A 15810-nucleotide genomic window follows, 5' to 3' on the forward strand; every position below is an offset into this window, starting at 1 on the left:
CAGGGGGTCTTAATGTGCCTCATGAGGCCCATGAGCAACTACACAGGATTTTCAGGGCTGCCTAGCCTCCTCACTGATCAAGTGTGACATGCCTGGCCCCTCATGTCTAGCCTTGCACTGTCTCCAGTCTGATACATTCCTATAATCTCACACAAAGTTAATAGCAACTGAAGAAAGAAACCAAGCCCTCAGGATTGCACAGTCCAACCAGTTCACACTTCCTGTTATCACAAACCACCAGTCACGTGTTTCCCTGGACTGGAAGAGGGTTTATCATACATAGGACTATGTTTCATCAATATCCAGTTGTCCAAAAGGCATCATGCCCATCCTTATACTTCCCCAAAGATCTCAGAATGCTTGGTACCATGCTGGTTCCTGATACATAAACTTAACCCAAGATTTAATATGGGACAGAGTGGAAACAGCCTTGCTCCATCACAGAAGTGGCTGGATGTCTGTTTGATTCTTGGCTTGTTGCTTTTATTGGCTGCTCTGACACCTGGAAGCTCACCTGTGTCAGCTCAGCTTCCTCAGCAGAGCATAAACAATTGACCCTAGAGGACACTGTGCATGCTGTGTTGATGCTCAGTTCATAAAACAGCCTTGGAATATGCCTTCTGACGTTAGACTTGTGCATTTGTGAGAGAACTTTACCCCCTACCTCCCACCCCACCCCTGAGTGCCTTTAAACTTAAATTAGCCAAAGGCACTTGTAGTTGAAAGCCAAGCAAGGTCATGAAAAAAGACAACAGAAACTTAGAGTGTAAAGATAGAGAAAAGAAAAGAAATGATTGACATGTATGGTCTGGAGAATCCGGAGAAATGGGATCTAGAGGTCATTCCAGTCAACTGTTCTATGACAAGAGAGGAATTGAATTTACTGAGAGTGTACAGTACAGGCAAAGATAAAGAGAGATTCTTACCAGGATTCAGGCAGCAGGGAGGATTAGTATGTCAACATAATGTATTGGATGACTCCATCATTTCTAATGAGCTGAGAACATGGAAGTGTTGCTGAGAACATGAAAGAGTAGCAGCATAAACAAACTACTCTTTGTTGTGGAGTGGGTCTGAGACTGGCTGGACAAAGGGAGACTTTGTCATAAGAGGACAGGTTGATACCAGACAGCCTGGGAGTGAGACATAGTCCAGTTAAATATTTAATCCATTAATCCATTTAATCCATTAATAAATTACTAACTTTATTTTTTTCCAGTTGTTAGTCGCTCTCTCTCTCTCTCTCTCTCTCTCTCTCTCTCTCTCTCTCTCTCTCTCTCTCTCCAGGCTATTGCTATTGCTCTTGGTTACCCTTCAGAGCTCGATGGTAAAACCATATTGCCAAGGAGGCCATATATTTAAACCATAAGACATGAAGAAATTAACCTGGTAGTGACCTAGAATTTGCATCTCTAATGGCTATCTATCTTTGGTAGTGCTGGAAGGTGCTATGTACTCTACCGGGGGAGAAGGAGAAAAACAACCAATGGTCTCACCCAGTTGTGAGCTCTGTGAGCTACAGTAAAGACCAGACTACAAGATATGCCTGCTGGCACAACAGTGACACAGTGACATGGATGCTGTGAGAATAACTAACCACTTTCTGCTTGGATTTAAAGCCCTTTCACAGGAGAAAATAATGCCGGGTACTGTAAACTGAGCCACAAACTCATGGCTGGGTAGGTCACAGGCAAGAGGGGAGAACCTATTTCTTTATACTGTCAAATAGACAGACTACTACACTGCCCCTAAATACTTACCATTAGATGCATGATTACTAGATCTCTTGACCCCCATCAGAGAAGCTCCTTTTGGCAGTAAATGGTGACTAATGCTGAGACTCACAGCTGGCAGAAAAGCAGAGAATACTGCAGAATATTCAGCTCTAAATGTGACTGACATCCATGCCACATCCCTTCCCTGAAAAGCTCAGAGATCATCCTGGGAGATGGGGTGGAAAGATGGGAAGAGCCAGAAGTAATGGAGGATTGCTGAGAAACAGTGATTTCTGGACACAGCGGGGCCATTGCACACATGAGCTCACAATAGCTTGACAACATGAACAAGACCTACACAGGATCAAGCCAGCCAAGATCCCAACATGGAGAACGGAGGGTTCACAGAAGTCCCATTCCTACCACAGGAGCTGTTGGCAATTGATGACTGCCAGGAGACAGAGAATATTAGTTTTCTTAAGGAACTCAACCGGGTGGTCCCACAGCCATGCACTTAACTGACAGCACAAAGTGGACTCTGGGGTTTAAAGAGAGCACATAAAGTTGGGGGTGGAAGAGAGGTGGCAGGGGCATGGGAGGAGTTAGGAGGGAGAGGATTTGGTCAAAACACATTATTATATACATGTGTAAAATTCTCTAACAGCAAATTTAAGTAAAATAACTACTTCGTAGTGGTGGGAGAAGAAAAGAAAAAACAATTTGTTCGATTAACAATTGTCTTAATTTTGTCCTGCGTAAAATGGAAGTACATATAAATGGCCAGCAGAGGGAGTCAAAACCATGTGTGTGTTTTTCTGTTTTTCTTTTATATAGTTTTAAGGAAGGGGATTATTAAAAATTAGAGAATGAAAAGGCCCCTATTACTTGTATAACCTATACTAAAAATCATGTAAATCATATTAGTTAATGCCACTCTGCTGCTGAGTACTGTATGGACAAACTTACAGGTGAAAGAGGATTCTCAATTTGAACCAATTCAATGAAAAAAAAAATTCCCTTTCTCTTTCTTATCTCCCCTCTCATTTGTTAGCAGCCCCCAAAGCAATGCACATTCTATTATAGTTCAGATGAAACAGTCTTCGACTGAGACCTTTTCCATTTCCAATGCAGGAAATACACTGTTACAGATGTGTTGTGAGGACACAGAAGGAAACACCTGTTACAGATGTGTTGTGAGGACACAGAATGGCCTTTTTGCTTCTTCATTTTGTTCTTAGGGTTATCTCAGGAGCAAGTTGTAGAATTTAGATGAAAATTAATTTGATACAACTGTCTATAGGTGTCTGTTAGTTTTATACCAGGGGAGATAGTGTCTCTTATTTAAATGCCTCCAACCCTGACTAGCCTAAGAAGGAAGGAATTTATCCATCTAATAATTCAATTAAAATTCTGGGAAACAGTCATTAAGAAAAAGAAGAAGGGTATGTTTTGTACAACTTTGCTTACACATTTGAAAACTCAGATAAAATGTCTAATTCCTAGAAAATAGAAGTGTCTGAAATTTCCATAAGAAAAAGAAAGTAGAATATGGTTATTTTTAAAGTGAACATATCATTTCAATCTTCCTATATAAAACTGATTCTCTTCCTTCTCCAGCAGCCGTCAATTACCAACAACAGCTCCTGAGCTAGGGACGAGACTTGTGAGCCCCTTCCATGTCCAAGTAGGTGAAGGGGGGAGGGAAAAGGGAAGAGGAAGGGGTGAGGAGAGGGATAGGGAGATGAGAAGAAGAGAGGAGGGGAGACGGAAGAGAGAGAGGAAAGGATAGGAGAAGATAAGAGCACAGAGGAAAGGAGAGAGATGAGAGGGGAGGGAAGGAGAGGGACGGAGAAAGGAGAAAGCAGAGGGAAGGAGAGACATTCCCCATCACCTAAATGGCTTTATTGGTAAGTCTCAACAAACCTCATTTGAGGATGAGATTCTTTATCTGAAACAAAGCCTTTTAGAGAAGAAAAAGAAAGTAACCCCAACCACTGCCATGTCATCCAAGCCATTTCCTGAAAGAACCGATGGAGTTGCTTCCTTCTACTCTTCTCATCAAGTCCAGCCAATCGAAGTGGACACTAGAAACAAACTAAATACGACCCAAAAAACGGGCAGCTGGCTGGGAACATGAACAGGCAGGTACACAGAAGTAGTTTTCTGGATTTTTGTTTGTATCTGTTGTTTTTACTGCACACACTCCTGGGTAGTTGAAGACTGACTAATGGAGATGCCAGCCATTCAGAAATGCCAGTCACTCACGAAAGGCCCTCGGCGGTTTGGCTTCTGCAGCCAAAAGACCAAGAAAGGTGCAGCTAGGCCTACAAGACAGACCAGTCTGGGCCCCAGCCCCTCAATCCTAGCCAAGGGCCATAGGAAAATACTACCCTCTGTCCCACTCCAGCTGAGTAGGGAAGTGCCAAGCTTCCCCAACAGGACAGATCCACACCAAGACATCTTAAACACCCGAAGAGAAAACAGACATTACCAGTACAAAGAGGAGCAAATCAAATAGCAGGTGATTTCTCTTCAGAAACCACAGAGCCCATGGGGTAGGGGCAAAACATGTCCTGAATGGGAAAGGTAAGAATTGATACACTAAATTCTACCCATGACAAAGAAATCCTTCAGAAAGGAAGGGTAAATCCAGACAATGTCTCTAGCAATCTTGCCCCACATGAATGATTAAATTTTCATCTTGAAAGACTGGCTGCATTCTCCTGGGATCAAGTCCAGGAGAGGTTGTCTTCTTCCCACCCTGTGATCTAGCACAGTGACCTGGGCATCTGAATAGACCTTTAATGGGGAAAAAAAAAGACACAAAGACAGGTGCATTAGAAAGAAAGAAATGGTTGTCCCTGTTTGCAGATGACAGATTCCTACTACAGAGAACATCCCAGAAACACATAAAAGAACCTCCTACAGCTAATAAGTTTTAGAAATTTGTAGGATATATGACAAATACACATAAAATCTGTTTTATGCCCATATTTGCAGTGAATACTAAAATACCGTCTCATTTATAGCTGCTCAGAAAAGTAAAACACATGGTTGTAAACCTAGAAGTGCATGCCAACATACAATTTTTTTTGCCCCAAACTACAAAGAGATGATCAGGGAAATCAAGGAAATTTCACTGAAAAGGTCTACCACATTCATGGATTGAGAGACTCAAATGCAAATCACTAACAATAAAGATTTGAAGATTTAAAACTACATCTGGATAAACTCCTTCAAAGCATATACATTGTAAAATGTATGTGTAAAGACTTAAACAAAACAACAACACAAACAAAAGGGGTCTCTGTAGATGAAAGTTTCTGTCCCATCCAGTCCTGTAGCCATTTAGTCCCAAGTAAACACACAGAATGTTTATATTAATTATAAACTGTTTGGCCAATGGCTCGGGTTTCTTATTGGCTAGCTCTCTCTTAATTATTAACACATATCTATTAATCTGTACACATCCATATTGTCTTGGTTTACCAGCCTGGGTCAACAGCTACACAGCATCTCCCTGACTCCACCTACTACCTTTCCCTATCACTATTTGGATTTCCTGCCTGGATAAATCCTGCCTGTCCATTGGCCAAAAACAGCGTAATTCATCAACCAATAAGAGAAACATATATTCACAGCACACAGAAGGATATGCCCCATCAAGTCTCATTATGTAGTCCTGGCTGGCTTAGAACTCTAAGAAATCCAATTGTCTCTGTTTCCCCTAAAGGTGTGTATCACCACACCCAGCCCCTGCCCAAACCAAATAAACAAAAATTTTCAAAGAAGAAAACAAAATGAGAAGAGTCACTGTATCTAATTTTAAGTTTAAGGCATGGTGGTGCACTTCTGTAATCTTATACTGGGGAGGGCAAGACAGGCAGATATATATCTGGGTTGGCCAGCCAGCTAAATCTAACCAACAAGCCCAAGATCCCAGTGAAAGACTCTCTCAAAAACTCCAAAGAAGGATATCTGAGCTTGGCCTCTAGCCTCCACATGCACTCACACATACATGCACACACACACGTAGACCTGCACCAATGCACATGCACACATATTCATGAAAAATAACTTAATGCAACTGCAGAATGTAATCACATTTATTTTGTCAAACCAAGTGTAAGCCTTAGATTGTAGAGAGAATGTTCTACTAGGGAAACAGTCTAGTTTTAGAAAATCTGAAAAGCCGAAGAGAATTTTCTAGATCAAACTATAAATTTGTAAGGAAAAAAGAATGAAGGCTACTTACTTAAGTTAGAATATCTAGAACATTGTCCTAAATAACCTCACAAGTATCATTTGCCTTTACAGACACTACAGAGCAGGAAAGAAAAATAAAGTGGATGGGAAAAAAAGTGATGATGATCCTACAAATTATGTTACACAAGAATATGAGCTCGTCAGGAGCACAGGTCACCTGGAAAGTGTCAATTCACTGCCTGACAATTGAATGAATCCACTTGCAAGGCTACCCTGCCATGCACCCCAGGAAGCATCACTGGCACTGCAGTCTGTGTAAAAGGAGCTCCTGAACTCAACTAGCAATTGGGAAGGCCCAACAATGAAGGCTTGCTCATATAGATGTTGAAATGTTCCTAAGACACTATAGAAACACTAAATACCCAAGTTAGGACTGTTCCCTTTCCAGGAAAGCAAATAGACCTGTAAATGGAAAAGTTAAATGATGTCTCTGTGACCAGCATCCCAAGGTTGTATTGGTGCTGGGGTTGGAAAGGAGGCAAAGCAGATCATATCCCACACTATGTGGACATTCATTCTTACAAATTAGAGCCCCACAAAGTTGTCATGCAAATTGGTGTGGCACAGCATTCCAGTTCAAAGTCTTTGCATAAATGTGCTCAGGATGACTTGTCTAAGTCCTTCAGCATCCACCAGTTTATATTCAAATGACCTGCATGAATTCTCTCTCCTTACAATTCCTATACATATTCATGAGACACCCGATCAGCATAGAATGATAGCCAAGCAGAAAAGAGAAAAACCCCATTACACCAAGGAGACAATTTCCTTGGCTAATGCAATCAGACCATGCAACCGAATTCCCCGTTAATCTGAATTCATATCAAGTAGCTAATGAGCTTTAGTCACTCTGTGATAAAAAAATTAGGTATTTGCAAAATGAGTTTCTGACACGTCATATAAATTTATTTTTGCAGTAATCATTTAGTGCAGGAGACTTTTTCAAAACTCCATTCATTTGGCATTCACTCAAGATGAGATAAACCTGATTTCTAAAATCATATTTCATAAGCCTGATTTCTAAAATTGCACTGCATCATGTTTTACTAGGCTTTCTTATAAGTAGCAGGCAATGTACACTTAGTAATTACTGCTCTTTTACTTTATTTTTGGATTTACTGTGAAAGTTGCAAACATAACTTGCTAATACACTTACTTACCAAGCCAGATCACTTAAAGCCAAATTACCTTGTTGCTTAAGACTGAATGACAAGAGGAAATAGAAAAGAGAGGTTAGTGCCACTTTATTTTTAGTATGAAGATGGGCAGCTGATGGCATAAGCAGGATTTTCCACACTTAAACCACGAGGTTCAACAAGGAAGCTGGTTAGAAGAAACAGATGCCTAGTTCTGAGTTTTAGTTCATATTTTGGAGGACTGGGAGGAGACTGAGGAATGGAAGTTATTAAAGGCACCTGCATGCTTCTTAGGGACTAGCCAATTTTGGATGTTGTGTTATCAGGGATTGAATGCTTCTGGTGTCAAAATCAGGGCGGGGCTGGGGATACAGTACAGTTGGTAGAGGGCTTTCAATCATGCATGGAGTCTTGGGTTCAATCTTCAGCCATGAAAGGTGATACACACTTTTAATACCAGCATTCAGGAGGTGGAGGCAGAAGAGCCTGGAAGGGAGTTCTAGACTTGTCTGAGCTGTATAAAATCCTGTCTCAAATACCAGGGTTGCCAGCTCTTCAGTGTGTTCTCACTGGAGCCAATTTAGTTCACTGGGTAGGGGTAAAAGTAGAATGGGAAGAACCAAAAATGAAAATGGTTTAAGTCCACAAACTCCATGAAGGTAGGGAGAGTAGATTTTGGATGGTGCTCTGTCTCTAGCATCTAGCTCAATGTCCGGCACAGATCAACCTTCTCTCAATGTTACTTGACCTATCCACCATTCCCATGAGCTGAAACATTATTCGACTCAAAGATAAATAAATCACAAAGCAGTAAATTTGGTGCACTATCTAGAAAATAATTATCATTCTCAAAATGAAGAAAAACACATCAAATGAAAAGGGGCTCCATCATTTTTGCTGGCCTCAGGACTACATGCCCCCAGTGAGCTTTCAAAAGATGTGATGCTTTGGATGATTTTTTCCCAGGGCTGTGATAGTTAAAGGGCATGAATGAGAGACACTTGGCATAGTGTTTGGCTCACAGTACTAGATGCTCCATAGAGGTAACGTGAGGGTATAGCTCAGTAATGAGCCCTTACTTAGCATGCATGAAACCCTGGATTCAATATGCAGCCACAAAAGTAACTGGAATCCAGGAAAGCCAATAAACTCTGTGGGAAACAGTGCAGAAGGATCTAAATTCTTTTGTTATATGGACAGGAGTTCCACAGCCGCCACAAAATCTTCGGGATTTTTATAGCAAAATGTATTATCAAGCAACAAGTCCATAACTGTCAGAGTTTCTAACGTGTAGACTGTACAGAAATAAGTATCTTTTAATGGCTTATGGAGGGAAAGGAAACCCCCAAAACCCAGCTTTCAACACTTCACATTTATTTAAAACAAGACACTCTTACTGGTTTAAAATAGTACCAAGTCACTAAGTCCCTATAAAGTATAAACACTTCCTTCCATTATGTATCTAATATAACTTAGAGAAGTGGTTTTAATACATGGTCCCCAGGCCAATGAGATCAGCACCACCTGGGAATTTGTTTCAAATGTGAATTCTTGAGTCATATCACACATCTTAAGTTAATAACTGAGGGTGTAAGAGCCCTCTGGACAATGAACATAAGAGAAAACTCTAACTTAAACAAGATAGGGAAAAGAATGAGGTTAGTGCTAGAGAGATAGCTCAGATATTTAGAGAACACGCTGCTGTTGGGAAGGACCTGGGTTTCATTCCTAGCACCAGTTTCAAGTGGTTTATAATTGCCAGTGACTCCATGCAGCTCCAGAGAATCCAATGTCTCTGGCCTCTGTAGGCATATGAACTCACACAAAGACACACACACACACACACACACACACACACACACACACACACACACACACACACAGAGAGAGAGAGAGAGAGAGAGAGAGAGAGAGAGAGAGAGAGAATAAATCTGTATTTTAAAAGTTAGCTAAAAGGAGGCTGAACTTAACCTTCCAGATACCTCCACACAAGCTACTGTGCATATCAATTAAGGCTAACTTCTTTAAAAAAAAAAAAAAAACCCTGAAATACTGATCCTGTAGGGAAATGTGTACATCATTAACTTTTAGCATATTTAAGTCTTTGCTTCTCAGTTTAACAAACTAATATGTAATTTAGTAAAATGACTAAAATTACTAAATGTATTAAATTTAAGATTAACATTAAATATAAGCAAAAAATAAAACTAGAAATATGCAGTATAAATGCATAATGTTGCTTTTCTTAGTTATGTATGACATTCTAAGAAAAATATATTATAAAGCTATAGTTGTATTTTCTAGATAACAGTTTTCAGATACAGTGTTCTCAACCAGATATCCTGAGAAGGGAGAGGTGTGGCTTCAAGGCAGAGTTGAGACTGGCACTAATGAGCAGGACTGATCTTCCACTCCTGCAGTCTTCAGTCACGAGTTGGGGAACCCGAGAGGGACACAGGAGTCTATTATTGGATCATTTTTGTCCATTCTGCATTGATCTACAGCTTGGGAGGATATTTTGCCCAAATACTAAAACTTATCCAAGAGGAAGATGTTTGACTTAAAAGTGTGTGTGTGTGTGTGTGTGTGTGTGTGTGTGTGTGTGTGTGTGTGTGTGTGTGTGTGTGCGTGCGCGTGCGCCTGACCATACATGTATGTATGTATACAATAAAAATCAAGAAACAGAAGCCAGGCATGATGTGTTATACCTAAACTACCAGGACTTGGGAAGCTAAGGCAGAAAGACTGCTATAAATTCAAAGCTAGTCTGAGCTACAGAATAAGACCCTGTCGAAACACACACACACACACACACACACACACACACACACACACACACACACAGTGTGTGTGTCTAGAGAGTGTCTATGCATAATGTCTCCTAGTCAGGAACACTAAATGGCAGGGTGCTGATGACCTCTCCAGACTCAGTGACAATGGCATCATAAACCCAGCGACGGTTGCATCGGCACTCAGGCCCACACTTGCTGGAGTTGCACTTAGGACAAGGGTAGAAGCAGCCCAGGCAGTTCTTCTCTAGGCAGTCACACAGGTCCATGTCATTACAGATTAGTCTGCCATTTTTGTCGTACTTCTTCATAACTCTGCAAAGAAAAGATGACATGAATGAGACTGCACTTCTGTCCTCATCATTGTCAAGAAACTACTGCACAGCACTGTCACATGCATGGCCCTTTTACTCTCAGGGAACAGCATCCTGGAGGTTACCAGAAACAATCCCCACATACTGAAGGGCAGTGATGACCTGGCACAGTCAGCCAGTATGTATAGCCAGGCTTGTTTCTGAGAGAAACCCAATTGTCCAGCATTACTGGGGCATACCAACATTCATCTAAGAACACTGGAATAGCTAACTGAAGCTTCCTGCTACAAAGGTTCTATATTTCCTTGAAAATAACATATAGATGGTATTTTTCTGTGTCTGGAAGGGGTCTATGTAGACACCATGGCTGGCATAGTGTCGATATGTGTGAGGCAAGAAGGAGTCTGGTTCAATAGTCAGTAGCAAGTGTCGGTTCAAACTTCTAGAGTCTGACACAAGGCAGTTTAATTTAGGAATATTTAAGGACAGTACAGTTTAGAAAAAAGTTTTGTGGTGTATCATAATCCCACGTGCACGATAAAGCTTAAGGTATAGTTAATTACATTGAAACTCTTTTCAAAGTATATGTCACCTTTTCCATGAAGATAGATAGACTACATGTGTCACCTTAAGGGCCTAGGAGAGGATCTGGTGAGGTCTTTGTCATACAGATAGTGCAAAGGTCACTAGGCTATAAACCACCTCTAGTCCCGATTATAAGGCTCTGGGGGGGGGGGGGTCAGATAGCACAGAGGTCAACAGGCTATTAACCACATCCACTCCAAACCTTCTGGGTGGAAGACAGGTCTACATCCCTTCCATTGAAGAGACAACCCTGCTGGTTTAACATGCCAGGTTTCCCTAGTGCTTCTCTGAAAGCACAAGAACTTCATGCCCTCTACATTTCTCTACTAATTTTATAAGCTTTTTTCCTCTTGAAAGTACTCTAGCAAAAATGACTACATTTCTTAATGACTCAAGACTAAAATTTATTACTCCATAATCATTAAAGGAAAAAAAAGGAGAGACTATTGACAAAGGTTCCAGGTGACTTTTCTTCTGTTTCTTTATGACTATTTTACCCCCAGTGTGCACAGAAAATGCAAGTAACTGAAGTGACAGGAGTCTGAAATCTAAGACCCCAGTGAAGGCAAAATGTTCAGTGCCAGATGGCAGCAAGCACTTCAGATCTTAGGTCCCCACACTTTTTCTGTCCACCTCTGCAGCATGCCTGGGGTAAAAGACTTACAAGAACTTTACTACCCACTCAAAACCAAACCACTTTCAATATATTCTTCAATACAGATCTGCTTGAAAGTCTTGGGAGCAGCTTAATATATCTTATCACCATGAACTCCAAAGGCTGGCATTCTACTCATGTGGTCACACTGTGCTGTGGAATAGTCCTATACGCTGTGACTATGTATCACTCTCATTGATTAAGAAAAAGCAGACAGGCCAGTAGCCAGGCAGGTAGTATAGGCAGGACAGCCAAATACAGAGGATTCTTGAAGGAGGAAGAGTAGAGTCAGAGGAGTTGCCAGCTAGACACAGAGGGAGCAGGAGATGAATGTGCCATGCTAATAAGGGTACCAAAGTGTAAATAAGGAATATGGGTTAACTTAAAATGTAAGAGCTAGTTAGTAATAAGCCTGAAATATTGGCCGAGCATTTGTAATTAATATATGCCTTGGTGTTTTTATTTAAGAGTGACAGGAAAACTCCACCTACAACAGTGGGTACCTCTGCATCCTTTGTCCCCAAGCCTAACACCTTCTCTTCTCTTGTTCAGTTGAAGTAATGCAGTTTCTTTCTTTCCCCCTTTCCTAGAAAAGTAAGAAAGGACGAGGAACTGCCTCATGATCACACATTAGCAGGAATGTCTTCTAATTAAGTTTTTTTAGTATATTTGAATTTATCAACCTTTTGTTTATGGATTGCTTAGTATGAGCATGTTATTTAAAAAAATTACTCATATATGGGGCTGGAGAGATGGCTTGGCGTTCTTTTTCCACAACACGGGAGTTCAATTCCCAGCATCCACCTAAGGTGTTCACAACTACCTGTGACTATATAGTGTCAGGGGATCTGATGCCTCTGGGCTCTGTGGGCACCTGCACTCACACATTCAATTAAAAACAACACATATAAATCATTTGTGTGTGAGAGAGAAATTATACAATTATTTTATTGCAGTGTCACTTTTCCTTAATGAGAATTAACTGAGATTTTATTTTAAAAGCAATTTTATAAGATCAGCACAAAAATATAACATATTTTATACATAAAAATGAGAGAAATCTATATTCAGGATATATTATATGAGAAAAGAATCTATTTTCAATAAAAGAAAAAATGAAATGATAATAAATACCATCCTTCCTACACATCAAAATTTCAAATATGTAAACTCAGTTTTCACTCCTTCTGTTTCATATAAATCATTTAAAAATTTATGTGTATAAATACCATGTGTGTGGAGATCCCCTCCCCGAAAAACCAGAAAATGGGGTCAGATTCTCTAGAGTTGGATTTGCAGGCAGCTGGGAGCTACCCAAGTTTGGGGCTAGGTACCAGCTCAGGTTCTCAGAAGAACAGGAAGTGCTCCTCACTGCTGAGGCATCCATCTAGTTCCCTACTGGGAAGTTTGTTTTTTCCCTTGTCATGCTGTAGTCGGAAGCTAGGGCCTTGTGCATGCCAGGCAAATCTCTATCATCCTGAAGTTGCAACTTCAGGTGTTGTATATTCCAATATATTAATAGTTCTTGTATTAGTAATAGCATGATACCCACTTAATATTCTGAATCTACCCCTATGATTATATTATTTTTCCTTTTAATGATACTTCTTTGTTATAGTCAACTTTTCTACTAAAGGTATTATTTTAGGACAAGGCCCTTTTAAAAAAAAAAGGTGAACTTTAATTTGAGATTTACATTTCCCCTCACACACATACACACATATACACATAGTTTTCCTAAGTAACCAAAGCTGACTTTGAACTTGGAATCTTTCTGCCTCTGCATCCAAGTGCTGGCATTCTAGGCACATACCACCTTGCTCTCAACAATATTTCTTAAAGATGCTAACATCCAGACAGAAGGGGTCTTAAGTGTACTATAGAAGAAATTTTTGAAATCACGACAAGACGTAGCTTTCAATTACTTTGCTTTAAAATCAAGGAGAATGCATGCAATTTATAACACCATAATTCAAATACATCATGATCTTACTTTTGCTTCCCAGAAAAATATTCATTCATTTTCGACATCCGTGCTTTCTTTTTCTGCTGCCTTGTCTCGGGGTTAAAATCTGCCACCTGTGGTCCAGGGTTTTGAAATGCCAAGCATTTTAGCTGCCGTTCTATCTGTTGCTGTGAAATGAACAAAGTATTTTAGGAGTTTCATACATTTTTCATTCTTTCAAAACGCACTGTCTGAAGCTCTTGGAAACGTGTTTGCTTCATAAGGAGAAATCAACAGTTTAATCTGATCAAGTTTCAAAAGGCAATACATCCTCAAATTAAGCCATTGTTTCTAAATACAGAGTATAAAGTGCATATAATGAAAATGTGGAGCTGGGCAATGGTGGTGTACACCTTTAATCCCAGCACCCAGGAGGCAGAGGCAGGCAGATCTCTGTGAGTTCAAGGCCAGCCTGGTCTACAGAGTGAGTACCAGAAGATGCTCTAAAGCTACACAGAGAAACCCTGTCTCAGAATAACAAAACAAACAAACAAGCAAACAAAAACCCCAAGGGTGGGGGAAGAAAATGAGAAAAAAAAATCAAAGGTGCTATGGAATAATCCTGTACACTGTGCAAATTATGCTGTGATCGGTTTAATAAGGAAGTTGACTGGCCAATAGCTGCACAGGATAAGGTTAGGCAGGAAAGCCAGACTAAGGGCACTGAGAAGAAGAGGGGTGGAGTGGAGTGACAGGAGTCACCAGCAGACACGGAGAGGAAACAGGAGGTACAAGGTGAAAGAGAGGTAACACCACATGGCAGAATGTAAGTTAATAGAAATGGGTTAATTTAAGTTGTAAGACTTAGTTAGTAATAAGCCTGAAGCTATCAGATGAGCATTCATAATTAATATTAAGCCTCTGTGTGATTATTTGGGAATGGCTGTTGGGACACAGAGAAACTCCACCTATAGATGGCATTCCAATGTGGGGCCAGAAGGTCCATATAAGACCCAACAAAGCTTAAAAAGTATTCTACACACACACACACACACACACACACGAGTCAAACACAGCTTCTTGGTAACCACCTTTTCTCGGGTAAACTATATTTGCTGGCAGCAAGCAGAGACACAGCTTTTTAAAAGATGGCTTCCAGGCTCAGTGCTAGTGGTAAAAACAGGCACCGCTCTTTGAAGAGGCTCTGCTACCAAACACTTAAATGAGGTTCATGAGCAGTATGTGGTACACTATTTAGAGGCAGCGTGGACCCCAAAACTTCTCAAAGTTGGGGCAGTAAATGGGGCTCTCACTGGTACATCTGCTATGAAGCTAGGTTCTCAGAGAACCACGCGGGTTGGAGGCAGCTGTCAAAAGAAAGGTGGAAGTCCTAACCACACTGCTTGGCAGTTTAATGGCTCGTGTGTTCAGTAAAGATAGCTCTAGCCTGACAAAGAACTTCTAAACGGGTTACAGTGTGTTTAGAAACGTACATAGACTTGGGATAGAAAAGAGAAAGGGTAGAGACAGTCATAAATTAAAAAATAGTTTAAAAATAATGAAGTAAATCCTTAAAAAGGAATAAAGTAAAGTAAAAATGAATAATAAGCCATGCAAAGATGGAAAATACACAGAGAGTCTGGATTCTGTGTGTTATTGTGTTGTCTTTAGATTTTCTGCTTGCTAATAAAGAAACAGCAGTGGTTAAAACATACTGGATTATGAAAACTGCTGGATTACCTGAAAATACATAAACTTTTAAAGGTAACATAATTTACAATTTTTGACTATGTGGCGTGTACAAGTCAGTTAAAGATGATTTTTGTTTTGTGTTTGAGCAGGTAAAATATTCATTACATGTTTTGTAGATTTTTAAAAAAGACTTATTTATTTATGTCTGTAAGTCAAGATTTTAAGGAGGTCTTCTTGATCAAACTTGATCATCTTTAACCTGGAATGAATCCACAGCCTCTCATTTCCTGTGGAAATGAAAGCACAACCTCTCCCCCAAAGTAACACACCATTTCGCTTTGATTTTGAAGTCAAAACATTTTTAAAATATAGAGGTTGAGCTTCTAGCATGACCCATGCTAGAAGCTCAACAAATAGCAGGACATCATGAAATCTGCATGCTATACCAGTTGCTTTTGTCCAATTGGGCTGCTTTTCTCTGGAGACATTTGATTTGTGGGTTCTTCTTGAAAGGAGTTGTTCTTATCAGATGGTTCACTCATCTTTGACCTCTAAAAAGGCAATTGGAAAGAAATGAAACACATCATTATCATATATGTCAGGGTTACATCTTAAGAGTTTCTTTTGATCTCCTTCTTAACATTCAAAGCTAGACTATATGAGACAAATATCAATAGGTAAGTAAAGAGGAGGAGGAAAAGCAGGGGGGAGAA

At 40.2% G+C, this 15810-nt stretch overlaps 1 protein-coding gene across 1 annotated transcript; it reads right to left on the reverse strand.

Annotated features, from left to right (window-relative positions):
* Positions 1 to 9998: 9998 nt before the first annotated feature.
* Positions 9999 to 15642, reverse strand: Arl14epl (ADP ribosylation factor like GTPase 14 effector protein like). The gene is made up of 3 exons (XM_027400829.1): positions 15544 to 15642; positions 13454 to 13593; positions 9999 to 10221 (listed from the first exon to the last, which is right to left on the reverse strand). Exons 1-3 carry the CDS (start codon positions 15637 to 15639, stop codon positions 9999 to 10001), a joined length of 459 nt encoding a protein of 152 aa, XP_027256630.1. The 5' UTR covers positions 15640 to 15642.
* Positions 15643 to 15810: the final 168 nt, after the last annotated feature.

Source organism: Cricetulus griseus, chromosome 2 (assembly GCF_003668045.3).
Source record: "Cricetulus griseus strain 17A/GY chromosome 2, alternate assembly CriGri-PICRH-1.0, whole genome shotgun sequence".
Taxonomy (NCBI): domain Eukaryota; kingdom Metazoa; phylum Chordata; class Mammalia; order Rodentia; family Cricetidae; genus Cricetulus; species Cricetulus griseus.